Source organism: Orcinus orca, chromosome 3 (genome assembly GCF_937001465.1).
Source record: "Orcinus orca chromosome 3, mOrcOrc1.1, whole genome shotgun sequence".
Classification (NCBI taxonomy): domain Eukaryota; kingdom Metazoa; phylum Chordata; class Mammalia; order Artiodactyla; family Delphinidae; genus Orcinus; species Orcinus orca.
In genome coordinates this window covers 7,350,463-7,370,959 of record NC_064561.1, presented here as the reverse complement: position 1 = coordinate 7,370,959, position 20,497 = coordinate 7,350,463, and the positions used below count along the sequence as shown (strand labels likewise).

The 20,497-nt window shown below is 53.0% G+C and overlaps 3 protein-coding genes across 7 annotated transcripts in view; 1 reads left to right on the top strand and 2 right to left on the bottom strand.

The window, feature by feature from the left end:
• Positions 1–290: 290 nt before the first annotated feature.
• C3H19orf38 (chromosome 3 C19orf38 homolog) lies at positions 291–16,924 on the bottom strand. Of its 4 annotated transcripts, none has more exons than XM_033401127.2 (8): positions 11,586–16,924; positions 10,814–10,914; positions 9,422–9,752; positions 7,121–7,213; positions 5,930–5,957; positions 5,149–5,192; positions 3,897–3,931; positions 291–940 (listed from the first exon to the last, which is right to left on the bottom strand). In XM_033401127.2, the coding sequence occupies exons 1-8, from the start codon at positions 11,608–11,610 to the stop codon at positions 794–796; spliced, it is 804 nt and encodes a 267-aa protein (XP_033257018.1). In that variant the 5' UTR covers positions 11,611–16,924; the 3' UTR covers positions 291–793. The 4 variants fall into 4 exon arrangements, with proteins under 4 accessions (XP_033257018.1, XP_033257019.1, XP_012391242.2 ...); XM_033401128.2 differs by having other exon boundaries at positions 9,422–9,730; XM_012535788.3 differs by having other exon boundaries at positions 10,814–16,924.
• Positions 16,925–16,970: 46 nt separating this feature from the next.
• Positions 16,971–20,180, top strand: TMED1 (transmembrane p24 trafficking protein 1). Its single transcript, XM_004277373.3, has 4 exons — positions 16,971–17,296; positions 17,990–18,087; positions 18,227–18,410; positions 19,162–20,180. The coding sequence occupies exons 1-4, from the start codon at positions 17,114–17,116 to the stop codon at positions 19,378–19,380; spliced, it is 684 nt and encodes a 227-aa protein (XP_004277421.1). The 5' UTR covers positions 16,971–17,113; the 3' UTR covers positions 19,381–20,180.
• The window catches only part of DNM2 (dynamin 2), a 93,162-nt gene continuing 92,591 nt past the window's right edge, over positions 19,927–20,497 (bottom strand). For both annotated transcript variants that reach the window (XM_033401094.2, XM_033401093.2), the window contains exon 21: positions 19,927–20,316. In XM_033401094.2, the coding sequence (XP_033256985.1) occupies positions 20,277–20,316 (40 nt within the window). In that variant the 3' untranslated portion in view covers positions 19,927–20,276. The remainder of the gene's footprint in view (positions 20,317–20,497) is intronic.

The following is a 20,497-nucleotide window of genomic DNA, read 5'->3' as shown; positions in this document are numbered from 1 at the left end:
GACGAGTCTTAACCACTAATCCGGCGGGGAAGTCCCTGGACCTGCTCATTTACTACTCATTCTCCTCAAGCATTCCATCATTCCACCTCCTGTATTCACCAATGCAAGGACTTTAGCAGAGACCCCACATGGCACTGCCCCCCTCCCTACACCCCCATGGGCCTCCCAATACACCACCCTGACTGCATGCAGTTGAGGGGTACTGCCCCCTCCCCCCCCACACCCTGCAATCAGTGATTGGACCCCAGAGGTCCTGGGCTTGAAGGATTACACTCCACAGAGGCCTTGGGAACAGCTCCAAGCATTATAATTAATAACTTAGGCATGCCAGCAGGGCACATAGAATATAACCCCCAGGTACCCTATGCTCCAAAAACCCAAGTCAGGTGTAATTGGGTTTTTGCATGGGACAGTGTGCATGGTGTCCACACCATGTTATGCATGGGACGAAGGAAAACAGAGGGGTGTGTGGAGAGCTCAGACTTCATAATGGCCGGGCTGAGGGATCCTAACAGCTCCTTCCGTGGTGGTCTGAAAAGCTGGCAATCCAGAGAGACTTCCTGCTTTCTGTCCAGCCTCCAGGCAGATGCTTGCAGCCCCTCTCCCACTCCTGCTCCTCTGCAAGGAAGGTCCCAAGGCCAGGGGATCCCCTTCATTTCCTCTGTTCACTGCCCTGAGGAAGCAGCAGCGAGAAGTCCCCAACGTAGCTGGAGGGAACTGAGACCCTGCAAAGCCCAGCCAGCTCAAGGGGGAGGGCTGAACGGAGGGCACGCAGACAGAGGGAAGGGCTCCCCTAGCAGGCCCGGAATGTGCTGAATTCTGGGGGCTCAGGTGAGGATGACGTGGAGGTGGGCCTCTTCCGGGTCCCAGAGTTGCCAGGTGTCGCCGCAGAGCCTGAGGGAGCATCCTGGGTGGCTGCGTCTTCTTCTGAAGTCATTTTCTTTGTCCGTGGAGGAAAAATAGAGAACCGGGTGATTTGGGGTTTCAGGATCTCGGGTTGCCCCATGTTCTGAGCCCGAGACTCCCCCAGTCCATCGGGTCTCACCTCACCCCACACACACACAGCTTCAGCGCCCTGATCCTGCTGTCTGTCCTGCCTTCCTCTCTGCTGAACAGGGAACCAGACAGCCTGGGATCGAATCGCAGCTCCCCCTCTCCCTGATGAGGTGTGATGGCCCCCTTTGTGCCTCAGTTTCCCCTTTTGTACAATGGGGGAGAATGCCAACACCCCCCCCGGGGGTGGCTACGACTCATAAATATGAACACTGTATGGCATAATTTCTGTGTAAAATCCGGAATAGGCAAATCCATCAAAGCAACAGAAAGTAGAATGGTGGGTGCCAGGGCCTGCAGTGGGGGTGAAACAGGGAGTTGGTGTTTAATAGGGACAGAGTTTTATTTTTTCTGGCCACACCGTGCAGCTTGTGGAATCTTAGTTCCCCAACCAGGGACTGAACCCAGGCCACTGCAGTGAAAGTGCTGAGTCTTAACCACTGGACTGCCAGGGAAGTCCCGGGACAGGATTTGTTTTGCAAGATAATGTTCTGGGGATGATGGTGGTGACGGTTGTACAACAATATGAATACACTTAATGCCACAGAACTGTACACTGAAAAATGACTAAAATGGTAAATTTTATGTCTATTTTACAATGATTTTTTTTAAAAACTAGCAAAGATCACTAGAATTTACTGTTAAGGAAAAGAAGCATCGTTCATAACAGTGTGGCTAGCATGCTGTCATTTGTGTTAAAAAGAGTGAGGATATAGACTTGCTATTTTTGCCTTTGCATGTATGTGCAGGAAGCTCCTAATGGTGATTTACCTGTACGTCTGTGTGCAGAGGGGGAGACCAGTGGGTGGAGAGGGATTAAGAAAGAGAAGAGAATTTTACTATGTATATAATTTTTACATTTGGATGTATTTCATAGTCAAAAAAAATTTTAACTAAAAAAAATATATTTTTAAAGTCACCAGGACTGAAATAAGTTATTTTTCTCCTTCCTTTTCTCTGTTTTCCACCGTTTCATTTTAAATGCCTTAAAAAAAAAGGGGGGGTGGGGGGTGCGGGGGAGGCAGTAATCACCAGGCTAGTGCCTTGAGAGGTGTGACTCCTCACAGAAGGTTTCAGAACTTGCCCCGCCTGCCAGGCTTTTCTTAACAGCTCAGGATTTGTTCCCTGAGCTGAGATCTCAGAGGGCTGGACAGGCCAGTGCCAAGCCCCTTCCTTCCCACCATCTGTATACCAGTGACTGGGGTCCAGTCTCCATCTGCTCTGTGGCAGCACTGAGTGAGGTGACCTGTCTCTTGCCTCTCCGGAACTCCGCCACGCCTCCTTCTCCCTCGGCCCACTCATCCACTCCAAAATCAGTGCCATGTTCCCCATCCCCTGAATCTACCTGACCTGCATCTGTTCGCTTCTTCCACCTCCGCTGCCAACACACTGGCCCAAACTACCCGCCACGTCTGGCGCCTGAACCATTGCCGGGTCCCCCAGCTCCCGTCCGTCCACGGTCCCCCACAGTCTATCCTTCACGAAGCCGCCAGAGGGCGCCCGTGAGCACATAGATCACGTCAAGTCCCACCTCTGCCCTGAACCTTTCATGGCACACCCTTCACTTGGGGTCAAAGTCAAAGTTCCGCGCGGCGCCCCTCTCTACTCCTCACTCCGCTGCACCCCTACTGGGCCGTGCCAAGAACGTGTCCTGAGCCTGGATCAATCCTCCGCAGCTACCTCCTGCTTGTCGCTAATCTCAGAGACCTCCCGGATCTCCCACCTAAGTGAGCTTCCTGGTCACTCCTACCCCACATGGCATTGTCTGTCTCCCCCTGTAGAATTAAGAAGCTCTGAGGGATGAAGGGCCTCATCTTGTTCTTGTCCAGATGCCCAGGAAGGCTATGTTGAACCCATCCAAACCTCCCCCCACTCCCCTCCCCACCATGGTGCCCCAAGCAGACTGACTCCACCCCAGGCTCCCTGACTGAAGTCCCAAAGCGTCCACTTACACAGATGGAACTTCTGAGGCCGCCTCAAGGGGGACCACCTGCACCCCAGACCTGTACCCCTCTCTGCATGGAGAAGAGCTAGCTGCACATTTTCTTTTCTTTTTTCTTTTTTCTTTTGGCCGGGCCATGCCGCACGGCATGTGGGATCTTAGTTTTTCCCACCAGAGATCAAACCTGGGCCCCCTGCAGTGCAAGTGTGGAGTCCCAACCACTGGACCACCAGGGAATTCCCCTAGCTGGACATTTTCTTGATCCATCGTGTCCAGGGGTCGGATATCTCTAATTTAGTAAACTAATAATAATAAGTACCCCAAGGCCATCACAAGATGCAGCTGTGTAGAGGAATCCCATAGACCTGGGTTCAAATCCCAGCCGGGACACTGTGTGATCTGGCGGAGCAACACCCCTTGCTAAGCAGGGGGTGGGGAGTGGGGATGGGAATGAGGGTTGAGACCCTCCCCCTTGAAAGGGAGACGCATGTCTGGGACAGCTAAGCTGAAGTTCCTGAAACTGAACACAAAAGTAGGCTTTTCTTTATACCAGGAGCGAACCACAGTGTGCACCAGATCGTCACAAGGCTCCATGACCCCAAAGAAGCCACCAGGCCACCCTGAGTCCCTTGTCACCATTCTGAGTGCAAAGGCAGTGCTGACAACCAGGGGCCTGCCCACTGCCCCACGAAGGCCTGGACAACGTGCCTACCTCCAATCCCCTGGAATTTTCCAGTGCCAACTCTCAGCTCACAAACAATCCCTGCTCAGTGATTCTGGGCGTTTCCCAGACCCCAGAAGCTCAGAGACAAACAGGTCAACCCAGCCTGGTGGTAGCCCCAAACTTCCCATGGTCATGACAGTCAGTAGAAAATCGGGACCGAGAAACAGGACGACTTACGGAGATGGTGAACAGGGAGTTATCGAAGGACATGTCTGCAACAGAAAGAGAAGACCAGGATGGGGGCCGGTTCAGATTTCCTGCTCACCGCCCGCCCCAGGCCCTCCCCGCAAGCCCACAGGCCCCAAGTCAACCATGAGGAAGGGCGTAAGGTCCATCACCCCTCATCCTCTTTGCCCCCTTCCAGCCCATTCTACAGGGTGCACTGTGCACAGCTGCAAATTGAACTGTGTCCCTCCACTGCTCAGAACCCTCCCTCAGGGACCTCTGGCTGACCTCTGGGAAAATGGTGCCTGGTCTCCACTTCCACTTTCCAGAACACCTCTCAGCTCCTCCCCCACCCTGGGTTGCCCGCTCTTCACCCAGCTACTCCCTGCTCCCCCCTATAGGTCTCTGATTCAACACCACTTCCTCTGGGGACTAGCCTCCTAGCCCAGACAGGGTCCGGCCCGCCATGGGCTGTTTCCCCACCGGAGTATGGGCTTGTGGACAGAAACCACCTCTGTCTTGGTTACCTTGGGAGACCCCAGACCTTAGCACATAGTCGGGGTGCTCAATAAATACGTGAGACAGTGAAAGAAGTAGAGAGAATGGAGTTTTCTCTGCTTGGAGCCCCTTCCTGGGCATCGCACTTCACAGGCTGGGTCCCTCTCCCCACCCCCAGCAGAACAGCACATTCTGGACCACAAGTGGGGCTCCATTTAAGGATGGTGCCAGGCACTGTGAAAGCCGGGTGCCCTGATGGTGGACAAGACAGATGCAGTTCCCCACCCCCTCGGAGCTGATGGTCCAGTGGTGGAGGCGAGTGTCACACACCCAAGCACGCAATGATTACTTAATTGTGTTTCTACTGAGGGGGTAAGAAGAACGACAGGGCTCTGGGGGCATGTAAGTAGAAAGAGTAGATCCTGCCTAGGAAGTCAGGGAAGGCTTCCCGAAGGAGGCGACCTTTAGACAGACCACAGGGAGGAAAAGTATTCTAGGCAGAGGGCAGAATGAGTGAAAGGCATGAGGCATGAGGATGGGGCAAGGAGAGGTAAGAAGTGAAAGATGTTCACACCAAAAAAAAAAAAAAAAGGTGAACCTGGTCGGGAAACTGCAGGGGATGGGGGAGAAAGAGGGGAGCGTGTGTTCTCAACTCTAAGGGAAGTGAGCAGCTGTAGAAGGGGCTCAGTAGCAAGTAGTGAGACCCGATGGCATTTTGAGGCAGTGACCCTACCCCGGTGAGGGACGGGAACGGGGAGGCACAGACCTGTGGTGGCGAAGTTAACCTGGGCCCAGCAGGATTCTCGCTCCCTGCAGAGGGTTTCAGGAGAAAGTGATGACTTGTCTCAGGCAGGAGGCTCATTCCAGGTAGCCCTAGTCAAACTTGGCCCTTCCTCCCCACCCCACCTCCGCATCCTCCCTGAATCCCCTCAGATGGAAATTCTCTCGTAGGAGCCCCACAGCCAGGTGAAGTCAGGATTCCATCACCGGGGCTACTGCTAGTTCTCTGCCACTAGGCAGCACGGTGTCCACCCCTCTCTCAGAGGGGAGAAACCGAGGCTGGAGTCAGTAGATTCTGATGCCCAGGAACCAGGGCCACTGTCTACAGGCTACAAGTTGGGCGCTGCACAACCCCAGGGGGCACCACTCGCCTCTCCCACAATTGTGGATTTCTAGGATGATTACTTAGCAAATTTTGGCAAATGGCCATAAAGGGATGCGAGGAAGCCTCAGCTTCCTCATCTGTAAAATGGGGCCATTCCTAGTGCCTGCTTCCAGCGCTGCCACGAGGATCACGTGAGCTCAGGGTCCAGAGTCCCGCAGCACAATGCTGGGCACACCGTAGGCGCTTCCTGAATAGCACCTGTTTCTATTAAGCCAGCCTCCCACCAGAAGACGCTGTTTGGGGTGGAGCCCTGGAAGGACCCTTCTTCCCCCAGAACCCGGCCAGCTATCAGAGTCTTTAATGGCCATCAGGAACTCCTGCCTTGGGACTGAGTTTTCTTTCCCCAAAACCACCCTCTGAGGGTCTCCAGGGATGGTCTCACCGTTTCTTCTGCAACTTTTTTACTTTAACTGGGAGAGAAAAAAAAGCGTTTGTTAGATTTTGGTCCTGGTTGCATCCTGGTTGCAAAAAGCCAAAAAACCAAAAGGCCCACATACATTTGTAGCCCAGCCTTTCCTTCTTCGCTTGCAAATTTCCCACTCAACAGGGGAGCTACTGAAGACACTTTTTCCCCCCAATTTCATGATCAATGTATGTTGGTAAAAACTTCAAACAGGTATGAGCATGTAAAATTGTTGGGTTTTTTGTTGTTGTTTTTTTAAGTCCGCGCCATGTGGCTTGCAGGGTCTTAGTTCCCCGAGCAGTGATGGAACCCATGGCCCCTGCAGTGAAAGCACAGAGTCCAAACCACTGGACCACCAGGGGATTCCCGCTTAATTTTGTTTTTAAAGACTGAGTTCAGTGGTGCCAGGGGCTGTGGGAAGGGGGAAAGGGGAGTCGGTGTTTAAAGGGGACAGTTACAGTTTGGGAAGATGAAAGAGTTCTGGAGATGGATGGTAGCGATGGTTGTACAACAAAGTGAATATACTTAATGGTGCTGAACTGGACACTTAAAAAGGGTTAAAATGAAAAAAATTAAAAATTTAAAAATAGGGCTTCCCTGGTGGCGCAGTGGTTGAGAGTCCGCCTGCCAATGCAGGAGACATGGGTTCGTGCCCCGGTCTGGGAAGATCCCACGTGCCGCGGAGCGGCGGGGCCTCTGAGCCATGGCCGCTGAGCCTGTGCTCCGCAACGGGAGAGGTCACAACAGTGAGAGGTCCGCGTACCGCAAAAAAAAAAAAAAAAAATTTAAAAATAATTTTTTAAAAAAAAGGGAATTCCCAGGCGATCCACTTTCACTGCCAGGGTCCGGGTTTGATGCCTGGTCAGGGAACTAAGATCCCACGAGCTGCGCAGCGTGGCCAAAAAAATAATAATTTTTTAAAAAGGGTTAAAATGGTAAATTTTATGTCATGTATATTTTACAACAATTTATATATATATATATATACACATATACATGTATATATACATATATAAATTGCCCTTGCCCACCACCATCATTGAAATTCTGGAAGGTTCTTCACTGCTAAACCTTTGTAGTAAGGACTCCCAACCGTGCTCCTAAAAATGGGTATGAGTGGGAGTGCATACACAAGTTCTGGTGGGCCATGCTTTCTCTGCCTGCCGTTACCTTTCCTGACGACCAACGCAGTGGTCACCAGCCCAGCGAGGAGGAGGAAGGCTCCAGCCAGGCTCAAGGAGAGTGCCAGGATCCAGGTGGGCACTAGAGGAAAATGGGAAAAGAGAGATTGGGCAGGTCATGGAACTGTGGGGTTGCAGGGAGAAGGTGGGACTCCTGTCATTCCTCCATTTGGTTTGGGTGTTGCTAGACCCTGGGGATCTAGCAAACCTGTTTCTGGCCAATTAGCATATTCCCTCCCCCTGGCCAACCTGATTGGTTCAGGGAGGGGTATGTTGCCCAAGCTGAGCCAATGAAAGTAATTTCTGGACTTTGGCTAGACCACTGGGAAGAGAGGTTTACTCCTCAGGCCAGCGTTACAAAGCTGGTAGGATATACACCTGGGGCTCCAAGGTACAATTTTGACACCCTGAGAGGGAGGGCCTGCCTGAGAATAAGACACAGAAGAAAGCGGAGCTGAGAAGTGGCACATGATTCCTGACATCAGTGAGCACCTGGATCCAGCCATGCCTGAAGTCAGTGCTGTTCAGTGAACCAACAAATCCCCTTTTGTCGCTGAAGCCAATTTGAGTCAAGTTTTCAGTTACTTGTGGCCTGAAGAGTCCTGCTGGCTGGGTAATAGGGAGTCAGACAACATCCACCCCCAGCCACATGGTGGACCCTGAGGCCCACGTAGAGGTCAGCCACAAAAGCATGAAGCCCCAGCTCCAGTTAATGTCTCTGCAAAAGATTCGGCTGCCCCTCCCTGGAGAGAGGGGGAAGCCAGCAGGAGATGCCCTGATCCCAGTGGAGGTCAGGAACTAGCCCGGAGGGGAGGAGAGGCACACACTTGGTGTTCTCAGTGTTAGCCCTTGTCCATTCATTCACCTGGGGCAGGAGGGGTGTCACTTCCCCACTCTGAGACCACAGGACCAAGGTGAGAGAAGGGGGCCTTTGATTGTGGAACTTGAGGCCGGGGAAGGACACAGAGACTGTTCTGTCATCACAGCCGGTGGGCCTCTGCTGGCAACAAAGTTCTCTTTGCAGCAGGAAAATTCTGACTGATGGTGAAGCAGAGACTCCACCCAGAGGCTCCTCCTTCCCTCCGGCTCCTTGATCCAGAGCCCAGGCCCAGCCCCTTCTCCTGGAAAGACCAGAGGAAGACATCAGCCTTCCCAGGGCTTCTGTCTCAGACGAAAAGCCAGAGCCCTTGCTGCAGCCACAAAACCCTGCACAGTCCTCGTCGCCTCCCCCCTGCCCTCATCTCCCCCACCTTTCCCCCTTGCTCACTATGCTTCAGCCGTATGGGGCGCCTCTATGTCTCTCAAACACACCAGGCACGCTCCAGTCCCAGGGCCTTTGCACAGCCTGCTTCCTCTGCCTGGAACACTCCTGCCCCCGACACTCACGTGGCTGACTCTTCATCCTTCAGGTCTTTGCTCAAACGTTTCCTCCTCAGAGAGACCTTCCTTGGCCACTCTCCTCTCTATTTAAAATGACACCCTTGGGGGGGCTTCCCTGGTGGCGCAGTGGTTGAGAGTCCGCCTGCCGATGCAGGGAACACGGGTTCGTGCCCCAGTCCGGGAAGATCCCACATGCCGCGGAGCGGCTGGGCCCGTGAGCCATGGCCGCTGAGCCTGCGCGTCCGGAGCCTGTGCTCCGCAGCGGGAGAGGCCACAACAGTGAGAGGCCCGCGTACCGCAAAAAAAAAAAAAAAAAAAAAAAAAAAAATGACACCCTTGGGAATTCCCTGGCAGTCCAGTGGTTAGGACTTGGCGCTTTCACTGCCAGGGCTATATTTCATCCCTGCCACTTTCCTTGTCCCCTGTTGGCAGACTGAATGTTTGCCAAACTCCTTATTTATCGTTTGTCCCCATCCCTCGGAATGTCAACTGTGAGACATCAGGGACTTTGTTTCATTCACTGCTGAACCTGCAGTGCCAAGGACAGTGCCTGGTACATAGCAGGGGCTCAAGGGAGGGTGCAGGAGAGCATGCAGGTTTAACGCCTGGATTTCAGGGAGGGTGAACGCATGCCAGGTTTAACGCTCTGCCACCTGCTGGCTGGGTGACCTGGGCCAGTCTCTTCATCTCTTGTGCCTCAGTTTCCTTATCTGGAAAATGGGGAGAATGGCTGTACCCATTGCATGGGGGTGACTGTGAGGATTAAACAAGGAAAAGTGAGAAAGTCCTGGCAAGTTGCAAGAGGTGGCTCGTCCTGTGATGACTTCCAGGTGGAGGGAACAGCACCTACAAAGACTCGGAGGTGAGAAAATGGAGCCCGGGGCAGTGAGGAATGATGGAAGGGCCTTACCTGGGAAGGAGACGTGCATGGGCTCACTGAGGTTCGACAGTTGAGGCTGCCTGAGCTCGCCGAGCACGCCATACTGGCAGCGGAATGGTCCCCCTGGAACCTCCCTGCTGCCACCACTCAGGTTGAAGATGACCTCGAGCTGGTCCACAGGGGCCTGCAGGAGCTGCACCACCTCCTCCCCTTGATACAGTGTGAAATTCGCCCCCGGGAAATCCCTGGGGGCCATGCACGCGATGTGGATGGGGTCCTTCTGGCTGCTGGGATGTGGGGGCACCAGCATGATGGATGGCGCCGGGATAGCCAAGGAGCCTGCGAAGCAAGATAGGGGAGGCTGTCTGGGTGGTTAGAGCAGAGGCCAGCCTGGCTGTGTAGCCTTGGGCAAGTGGCTCACCCTATCTGGGCCTTGGCTTTCATGTACAACCGGAGGCTAGTCTTCCCTACCCTACTGTGATGTTGAAGGGGTAGAGTGCCCAGCACATGGTGAGAGATCGCTGCATTTGAGTCATTTTATTATAATAGCTGTGGATGTTACAGCAGCGCAATTATACTCGTACTACTTCGATCAACAGAAGTGACTACGTTCCAGGCCCTGTTTAGGTGCTGGGGATAGAGCAGCAGACGAGATAGACAGATAGAGGGACAGATAAGGTATGCGGACAGATAAGGTATGCCTGCCCCGGGGAGGGGTGGGGGCTGACTTTCTCAGGGAGACAAGCGTGGTAGGGTAGCCACAGGTGGCTTCCATGGAGACACGGCACAGGAAGAACTGGGGGCGAGCATTCCAGGCAGAGGGACAGTCTGGGGCAAAGGCCACAGGCTGGAAGGGATGCGGTGTGTTCAAGGAGCCTGGGTGGCAGGAGGGAGGGTGACCGAGGGGAGAAGGGGAGGGCAGAGGGGTTCTATCTTGTTTTCCAGGCTGTGGTGAAGAATATGATTTTGGGGCACGACTTCCTGCAGGAGGGACCAGTGTCTCCCCAGCTGCTCACAGGCTCCCGGGCAGAGTGCCTGGCTCAGGTGAGGTCGACACAAGCCTTCCCTTGTCTAGCTTCCCCGCCCCACCCTCTGAGCCCCCAGCAGATCCTCCTGTTGCCCCAGCCCTGGAGGTAGGAGCCTGCAGAGGTCAAGTAGGGCTGAGTCATGGGGCGTGGGCACTGCTGTCTCTGGTGGGCTGGCATTTCTGGTACCCTTGATGTGGGTGGGGATAATGAGACCGGACAAGAGAAATCCGTGCTCCTGGGGCATTTCCAAGGCTCTGGGGCAAATCGGTCAGGGCTCAGCTTCTCCAGCACCTAGTTTCTGCACACACACCCCCTCCCTGCCACCCCCCAGCAGAGGCAAGGTTGGGGAGCTGGAGGGAGCGGAGCAGGGGTGGCACAGGGGCACCAGGCTCACCGGCTGCAAAGAGCAGGACGGTCCAGGGCATCTCTCCTCGCGCGTTTGGCCAGGAAATCTGGCTGAGACCAGCGCGGCCCACGGCTCACTGCCAGCTCCTCCTGTGAGGCCAGAGCAAGGAAAGAAGAACCAGGGCCGATTTGAGCCGAGTGTTTCCTCATTGGCAGGAAGTTGCACACACACACTTGGGCGCTGAAAGGGACTCTCTCCCCTCCCCACCCCTTCCATGGACGCACATCAGACCCTGGCACCTCGCTGTTCCTTAGGGGCCAAGGTTCGGCAGATGGGAGGGGAAAAATGAATGAGATGGTCCAGTGCGTGGTTTTTTTTTTGTTTTTCCCCTGAGAACTCCTGGGCATGAGGAAGCACAAGGAACATAGGTTTTTTGGGAAACCCAGGCCCAAGTCACAAAATGTGGCCCAACCAGTGCTGAAGTTGAAACATGTGGGGTGGAAGTTGGTAGGGCATGGTGGTTAGGGCTTGGCCTCTGTGACCTCAGGCAAGACAAGGTCCTTCTTGGAAGCCTCAGCTTGCTGCTCTGAAGAATGGGGCTAAGAGTAGTAGACACTAGCTCCAAAGAATTCATGTCATGAAGTGCAATGCCTAGTGTAGTGTGAGTGTTCCCAGTGTGAGGCCACAGGGGAGGAAAGCCTCAGGGGCTTCACCAACCAGGTGGAAGGAAACACTAGCTGCAGAACTGAGGAAATGACATTGTTTGCAGCATAAATTGCCTCCCGTTGATAGCCCAGACACTTCCAAAGGTCTGTCTTACCAGATTTGCTTTGGTCTCCAAACATTTCTGGTCAAGTCCAGCAGGTAGGTCCACCTGGAGGTTTACACCCAGGAAGGATGTAAGCATGTAGTTGCCAAATACGAAAAAGGGCCATTAGAGTGGACTTTTTTTCTTTGGATACACAAAGCTCATTTCAACCTCAGGGCCTTTGCATGTGTTCCATCATCGCTGCCTGGAACACAATTCTATAGACCTGGTCAAATCCCACTTCTGCTTCAGGTCTCAGTTTAAGTGCCATTTTTTAGGAAATCTTTCCAGATTCCTCTGGACTTAGAAAAATGCCTTTGCTGAAGCCTGCCATAGTACCTTGTAATTTTCTTTGATTCCAACTAGCATGCTTGTATTTTCATGTTTGTCCATTTCATCTAACTTATCAAACGTATTGCTATAAGCCTATTCATATTCCCTTGTTAGGCTTTTAGTATCTGTGGGGTTTGTAGTGATGTCTCCTCTTTCATCCCTGATAATAGATATTTGTGTTTTTTCTCTTTTTTTCTTGATTAGCTTTGCTAGGGGTTAATCAGTTTTATTAATCTTTTCCAAGTACCAACTTTTGGCTTTGTTGTTTTCTCTATTTTCAGTTTTCTATTTCATTATTTTGTTCTTTCTTCCAGTTACCATGTGTTTAATTGGCTCTTCTTTTCCTAGCTTCTTTTATTTTTAATTTATTATTTACTTTTTTGGCTGCATTGGGTCTTCACTGCTGCACGTGGGCTTTCTCTAGTTGCGGCGAGCGGGGGCTACTCTTCGTTGTGGTGCGCGGGCTTCTCATTGCAGTGGCTTCTCTTGTTGCGGAGCACGCGCTCTAGGCGTGCGGGCTTCAGTAGTTGTAGAGCACGGGCTCAGTAGTTGTGGCTTGCGGGCTCTAGAGCGCAGGCTCAGTAGTTGAGGCGCACAGGCTTAGTTGCTCTGCAGCATGTGGGATCTTCCTGGACCAGGGCTCAAATCCGTGTCCCCTGCATTGGCAGGCAGATTCTTAACCACTGCGCCACCAGGGAAGTCCCTATAACCTGGAATTTTGAATTCAGAAATAGCCACACATACATGTATTGGTCAGCTGACACACAGATTATGCCCTTAAGAGACAGGACTGAGGAGTCATGGGCAGGGTGAAGGGAAAGCAATGACGGATGGTGACTCCCTGGAGTCAGGGAACTGTTAGCAGCCAGTTGTTGGGTTGCTGAAGTTGCTGGGGAGAAAACAGTTCTGGAACTTGGAGAGAGCTGGAGTTACAAGCTGTGGTGGAAAGATGCAGACCAACAGGGTAGGAGCCAGGGAATAGATACCTAGACCTTCCTTTCCTTCGGCCCTCAGATATCCTACCAGGGCTGAACCCAACTGGAAATAAGAGGAAAAGGAAGCCAAGTTGACCCGGTGTGTAGATATCAGCTCCCTGCCTCCCACTGCGAAGCAGTACAGAGAATGGTAGAGAACAGCTCTGGTGGGGCAAACAAACACAACTACTTCAAAATGTCCAAGTAGTGAGTCTGCCCAGCACATGGTCTTGTAATCTTTTGGTTATAATTTCAGGGGATTCCTGACCTCCAGAAGCCAGTCTGCTAACTCCCCATGGTTATAAGAACCCCAGGCTAAGATCCTAGGCCAACATTACAAACGGAAGAGGGACTCTGTATGATGGGGCCTCTGCCGAAGGCTCCCATCTCTTCTCTGGCTACTTCTCTCACCCACCCCACCCTCATCTCCCTTCTGCCTCTTGAAGTCTCTGAGAGCCTTTGACCTCAGAGCACTGTTCTTTTCTGCTTGCCTCTTCTCCCTTCTATTTCAAACCTGAGCTTCAATGCCACCTTCTTGGGGAATCTCTCCGACTCCATCCAGGTGAGATGAACCATCCCCACCTACCCACCTAGCATTTACTTCTCAGTGCCTCTGACTTCCTGAAATCATTTAGTGGAGGAGCACTGGGATGACAGCTCCATGAGGACATTGTCTGTTTTATTCACAGTGTCACTCAGTAAATTTTATTGAATACTTGGGGAGGGGGATGGTTTTGTTTAATTGAGGGAAACAAGAATCACCCATTCACCCCAGACAACAGTGAAAATGGCAGAGCTCGTAGCTCCATGGGCCTCTACCTCCACCAAAACATCGACCAACTGAGCAGAAGTGGTAAGAATTAACTTTATCCAAACTCTGGAAAACAGCTCAATGTTGATGCCAACCAAGGAAATGCTGAATCAGGAAGAGGCAACTTGATCATGGCAGGAAAGCTTTTTATGGTGTTTTCCCTGCCCTTCCTCATCTCCTTTCCCAGCACAGTGGAGGACTTGAAGACAGCAGCCTGTGTCTTCAAGTGAAGTATAGGGCCCTGGTCCCCAGTTTCTAAGGAAGCAGAGCAGCCCTCGTTCTCACAGTATTGTGTGTGTCTGTTCTAAGATGTCTGGGGGTTACCTGAGGGACTGCCTCAAGGTGCTTGTCTGTTTAACTCAGAACACATTCTTGGAAAACACAGTTCTCTGGGGCACAAGATTACAATTGACTTACCAAAAGCTGGGAGGAAAAGCTGGGGTGAGAGTTTCTTTGGGTAATTAAGGCATTCAAAAGTACCCATACACACTGGGTAACTTAGAAAGCAATGTGCATGCCCAGGGCAGGACAAATGCTCAGAAAAGACCTGAGAAGACCCTACTCTTTCATCTCTGGCTGATTTCTAAACTTGGTGCAAACAGGAAGAGAAGACTAAGGCAGAGTTATAAACACCCAGGTGAAGTATGGATGTGCCCCAGCAGAGACTGGCAAAGAGTGGGAGAGGTTTTTCATTGTTTTTCTTTCTTCCTTTTCCATTCCATAATATATGAATCAACACCACCCCAATTAAAAAATGTACAAAAGACTTGAACAAACATTTTTCCAAAGAAGATATACAAGTGGTCAATGAGCACATGAAAGGATGCTCAATATCATTAGGAAAATGCAAATCAAAACCACCATGAGCTTTCGGGAGTTCCCTGGTGGCCTAGTGGTTAGGATTCCGGGCTTTCCCTGTTGTTGCCAGGGTTCAATTCCTGGTCGGGGAACTGAGATCCCACAAGCTGTTTGGCACAGCCAAAAAACCCAAAAAACCAAAATCACTATGCGCTTTCAGAGACTGTGAAGCTGAGAAGATCCCAGGGCCGGGAGAAGGATGTCAGATATCACTGTCCTCCCAGCTCTAAGGCCCTCTCCCGATGCCCCTCAATAAAATGGCTTGTTCCCCCAAAAAGAAACAAACAAACCACTATGAGATACCACTTCACATCCATTAGGAGGGACATACTAAAAATAAAATAGAAAATAACAAGTGTTGATGAGGATGTGGAAAAATTGGGACCCTCGTACATGGTTGGTGGGAATGTAAAACGGTGCAGCCACTGTGGGAAAGTTCGGCAGTTCCTCAAATAGTTAAGCATAGAATTACCATATGACCCAGCAATTTCGCTCCTAGGAATACACTGTAAAGAACTGAAGGCAGATACTCAAAATACACATGTTCTTAGCAGCACTACTCACGACAGCCAAAAGGTGGAAACAACCCAAGTGTCCAACAGATACCCACACAATGGAATACTACTCAGCTATAAAAAGGAATTAAATACTGATATTATGAACATTAAAAACATGCTAAGTGAAAGAAGCCAGACACATCCCATTTATATGAAATACCCAGAATTGCTAATTCCATAGAGGAAGATTGGTTGCCAGAAGCTGGGGTGAAGGGGGAATGAGGAATAATCGCTTAATGGGTACAGGATTTCCTTCTAGGCTGATGAAATGTTTTGGAAGTGGGTAGAAGTAGTGGCTGCACAACATTGTGAACATACTAAATGCCACTCCACTGGGTTGCTCACTTAAAATTATTAATCTAATGCAATGTGAAATTCATCTCATTAAAAAAAAAAAGTTATCACTCGTTCTCCACAACTACTTCAAAATGTCCAAGTAGTGAGTCTGAAGGATAGACAAACTTGGAACGAAAAGGAGTACGAAGCGTGATCATACATAAACTTTGACATTACAAAGTGTTACTTCCCCAAGCTCTCCAAACGCCAAAAACAGTTGACAGCCACCAGCTGTATTCGAAGAGTAACTACCACCACCTGCCAACCTCTCTCAGGCCTATCTTGAAAGACTCAGAATTTCCATCTGAGCATTTTTCTTATGTTTAGATGGAATCACCAGAGTCCACTTCTCCAGCGACATCTTTGCTTATCTGCTTAGGTCGCCTCCAAATCCTCTAAGCCAGACTGAGGGAGAGGTTAATTGGCGGCATGCCCAAGGAAGGGCGATAAACCTGGAATATAACGGATAGTATTTACTGAGGGCCTATGATATGCCATGCACTAAACAAGCATCTCACTTAATCTTCACAACAGCCCAGTGAAGGAGGACTAGTATCACCCGCCCCCTCCTTTTCTTTAAATATGTATTTGGTTGCGCCAGGTCTTAGTTGCGGCAGGTGGGCTCCTTAGTTGCGGCACGCAAACTCTTAGTTGCAGCATGCACGTGGGATCTAGTTCCCTGACCAGGGATGGAACCCGGGCCCCCTGCACTGGGAGCGCCGAGTCTTAACCACTGAGCCACCAGGGAAGTCCCCATACCCCTTTTATGGATGTGAGAAGTGAGGCTCAGCAGAGTGATGCCTCAAGTAAAGCGTGAGGCGTGCTTTGAACTAGGCAACCTGCCTCCCAAACCCACAGTCTCTTCTCCGCTCTTCTCTTCTGACGCTAAGCACCTCGGCTGTTATTCTTCTTACCCTGGGCCACTTCAATCACTGTTTACCTTCTAGCCCTCGAGTTTGAGACCATTGGGGTGCAGGGCTGGGCCAAGCCGCCGTGCTAACTATATGCAAGAAATGTGGGGCGCTCACTATAGACCAGGCCTCATCTCAATTCTCATCACCTCTAATTCACAAACGAGGAAACAGATAAAGTGACGGTTCTAAGGCGCCAAGGAATGAGTGGTTAGGCATCCGACCCGGGACCAAACTCACAGACCTGGCACAAGTCGCCCCCCACGTTAACATAAAAGGGTCTCCGCCCACCCTAGCTGAGCCTTTTCAGACGAGCCCTACGGGTCGCGTGCAGGGCCATGCCCTGTCTCTATTTCCGATCCGCTACACCCAGGCTGGATCGCACAAGCCTCGTCGCGCGCGGGGTACTCTGGGAAAACCGCAGGAAGGACCCGGCCACCTCCACTACAGTTGTCTTAACTTTTGCCTGAGAAGAATGTACCATCGTGTCTTATTTTTGTACTTTTGCCCCCCTCCACCAGCATTTGAGACTAGAAGTGGAGACTTTGCAAAGAAAACGTCTGTAGAAAGTCGAGTGTTTTCAGGCGCATCAGTCATTCATTCGGGCAGCTATGCTCTCAGGGGGTCCTTCACTCCTGGCTCCGCGGGCTTCGGACAACGGGCAGAAGCGGCTGCCAATGAGTCCCGCCGAGTAGCAGAGGGGGCAGGGCTAACTCTTTAAAGGAACAGCGACCTATTAGCAGACCAGAGGGTGACCCGGATGATGGCGGCCGGCGCGGCCTTAGCCTTGGCCCTGTGGCTACTATTGCCGCCAGTGGGGGTGGGAGGGGCAGGGCCCCCGCCGATCCAGGACGGCGAGTTCACGTTCCTACTGCCTGCGGGGCGGAAGCAATGTTTCTATCAATCCGCGCCGGCCAATGCAAGCCTTGAGACTGAGTACCAGGTAGAGTGTCCCGGGCCATAGAGCGAGCGGAGCCAGGGAGAGAGGGCGTGGCCATACAGACCAAGCAATGCATGCATTGAAGAGGGAAGGAGGAGGAGCCCGTGCGTAGGAGCGCGGGGGCGGAGCCAGGGAGAGCTAAGCGGAGGGGGCGGGGACAGCGCGTGGGAGCGGAAGGGATGGGAATGGAAGAAGGCGGGGCTAGAGTGGGGCAGCGGGGAGGAGGGGCCATCGGGAGAACGAGGGAGCCCTTCAGAAGGCAGGACCCTCAAGGGTGGGCGTGGCCAAAAGGGTTTGGTCGATTGCGGGAGTTGCAAGGCGAGACCAGAATGCTGTACAAGAAAGGGCGTGGCCAACCTGAGAATTTCTCGGGGGTTGGGCTAAGAGAAGAAGGCTGGGCTCCGTCATCTCATTTGGGGTGTGGCCAAGCCGGGACGTGGTCTCTAGGGGGGGCGTGACCAGATAAAAGAGCCGATCCTGAGGCCATCAACTCAATGGGGGCGGAGCCAAGGCAAGGGGCGCGGCCAGAGGCACGGGAGAGGGGCGGGACTGGCTTGCAGGTGTAGGTGTCGGAGCTCAGGTAGGCCCCTGGTGGTGGTCGGTACGGGTCTGTGCGGGTCGACCGAGCCCTGGCCTTCTCTGGCAGGTGCCCTTGGCCTATCCCTAGCCCTCCACCCGCTCTTACCTGCCCCCCAGGTGATCGGAGGTGCTGGGCTGGACGTGGATTTCACTCTGGAGAGCCCTCAGGGAGTGCTGCTGGTCAGTGAGTCCCGCAAGGCAGACGGTGTGCACACGTGAGTTAAGTCCTGCTGGCTGCCCAGGTTCAGTTACAGCCCTGCCCCTCACCAGCGGCCTCGGGTTACCACCCTGCCTGCCTTGAAAAGTCTGGCTGGCCGGCCACTCAGGGTCATGTCTGTGTGTCTGTCTGCCCAGGGTGGAGCCCACGGAGGCCGGGGATTACAAGCTGTGCTTTGACAACTCCTTCAGCACCATCTCAGAGAAGCTGGTGTTCTTTGAACTCATCTTTGACAGCCTGCAGGATGATGAGGAGGTGGAGGGTTGGGCAGAGGCTGTGGAGCCCGAGGAGATGCTGGATGTCAAGATGGAGGACATCAAGGTGCGCCCAGGCCAAGCTGGGGCCACTCCTCCCAGATCTCTGGCATTGGACCCTACCCTCTCACCTTGACTGGGGTCCGCCTTGGCCTGACCCTGCCTTTCCTACATACTGGTGCCCCCAACCTAGTAACAGTAGAACATTTCTAGGTGTAAACCTTGTTCTAAGGGCTTAAATAACTTATTAAATCTCCATAACCACCTTATATGTAGGGAGTGTGCTCTAATTATCCCCCATTTTACAGTTGGGGAAACTGATGCACAAGAGGGCTAAGTAACTCTTCTAAGGCCACACAGCCAGCAACTGACAGAGCCAATATCTGAACCCAAGCAGTCTGGCTTCACCTACTGCTATTTATTAACCACTAATATGTTCTTTATACTTAATTAGGCACTCAGGAATTTCCCTGGCAGTCCAGTGGTTAGGACTCCAAGCTTCCACTGCCAGGGGCCGGGGTTTGATCCCTGGTTGGGGAACCGAGGTCCCGCAAGCCATGCGGTACGGCCAAAAACAAAATTAGGCCTTCAATTCTCATGGCAACTCTGAGGTTTAATTCTGAGGAGGAAACTGAGGCCCAGAGAGGTTATTTACTTGCTTATGGTCACACAGCCATTGAGTGGCAGAGGGATTTAGACTCAGGCAGCCTGGCCACTGAGTCTGTGCTCTCAGCTGCCTCTCCCTCTCCCCCCAAACATGAACTCTCACCCCATTCTGCAGGACAAAACCTTGACCTCCTTCTCCTTCTGTGCCATAGGAGTCCATCGAGACCATGAGGATCCGGCTTGAGCGCAGCATCCAAATGCTGACTCTGCTGCGGGCCTTTGAGGCACGTGACCGCAACCTGCAAGAGGGCAACCTGGAGCGGGTCAACTTCTGGTCTGCTGTGAACGTGGCTGTGTTGCTGCTCGTGGCTGTGCTGCAAGTCTGCACGCTCAAGCGCTTCTTTCAAGACAAGCGGCCCGTGCCTACGTAGCCCACTGCCATGGAAGAACAGGCGAAAGGAAAAGCAGCAAGGCGCATGCGTGTGAGACTTGGTCGGGGGTGGGGTCCCTTCCCCAGCTTAGTTTTCTACGGGAGGGGAGGTTGTGCAGTTCGGGCCTGAGGTGTGGGTCCCCCTGCATCTCCTCCCTTCAGGGGCTGGGTAGGGAATACCAGCTGGCTTGCAGACATGGACGCTCCAGGAGGGGTGGCTTAGCACCCGGAAATTGTGCATGGGGGGGCACTGCAGCGTTCGAATGCAACCCTTGCGTCTTCTGGCCCTGCCTCTGTCCCCTACTGTAAAACGTGCCTTAGCCGGAGCCTTCCAGCCTGCGCCAGCCCTACGCGGTACGGACGGGGCCCAGGAAGCAAACTCCCCCTTCCCTCCCCACTGGCCCTCCAAGCCAGGTCCCGGTAGGAAGGGGCTTGCTGTGGGATGCCATGCCTCCCTTCTTCTCCTTGTGGCTCCGCCTGAGGGCTGTGCTACTGCTGGGGGTGGCCTGCTCGTGCTAGGGGCCGGGAAGGAGACATGGCCGCCGTGTTCTTGCGAGAACAGTCACTTTATTGACAGGAAGGGGCCCGGCCCCTCGGCCCAGCTGGGGGCAGGCTGGGTGTGAGGTCTGGTAACAGAACTCCAGGAGCGGGGCCTCCAAGACCACCCGCCCCTCCCGCTGTCCCTGCAGGGGCCCCAGACAGGGCTGAGGGGTGGCCTCGGCCAAAGCCCGCACAGGAGCCTCATGGAACAAAGGGCAGTCTGGCCTGGGCACCAGAGTCAATAAATTATGGTCAGAAAAATCACAGAGCCTGGTGATTGGGGCTCAGGGACACCAGCCGGGACAGACCTGCCCCCAAGGGGGCAGCCAGGCAGGCGGGAGGGGTCTCCCACGAAGCTCAGAAGAAAGGTCGGGCAGGAGCTGATGGAGGTGGTCGCCTGGGCACAAGAGAAAAATCAGAAAAAGCAAAGCTTAACTGTGTCCCCGGCTGGGCTGGAAGGCCTGTGCCCCGAAGAGGGCGAAGGGGGCCTCTGGGGAAAGTCCTCAGGAGACTGCGGGTGGGGAGGGGGCCTGACTGCGGCACAGTCTGGGGCGCAGGGCCAGGAGGCCCTCTCCCCT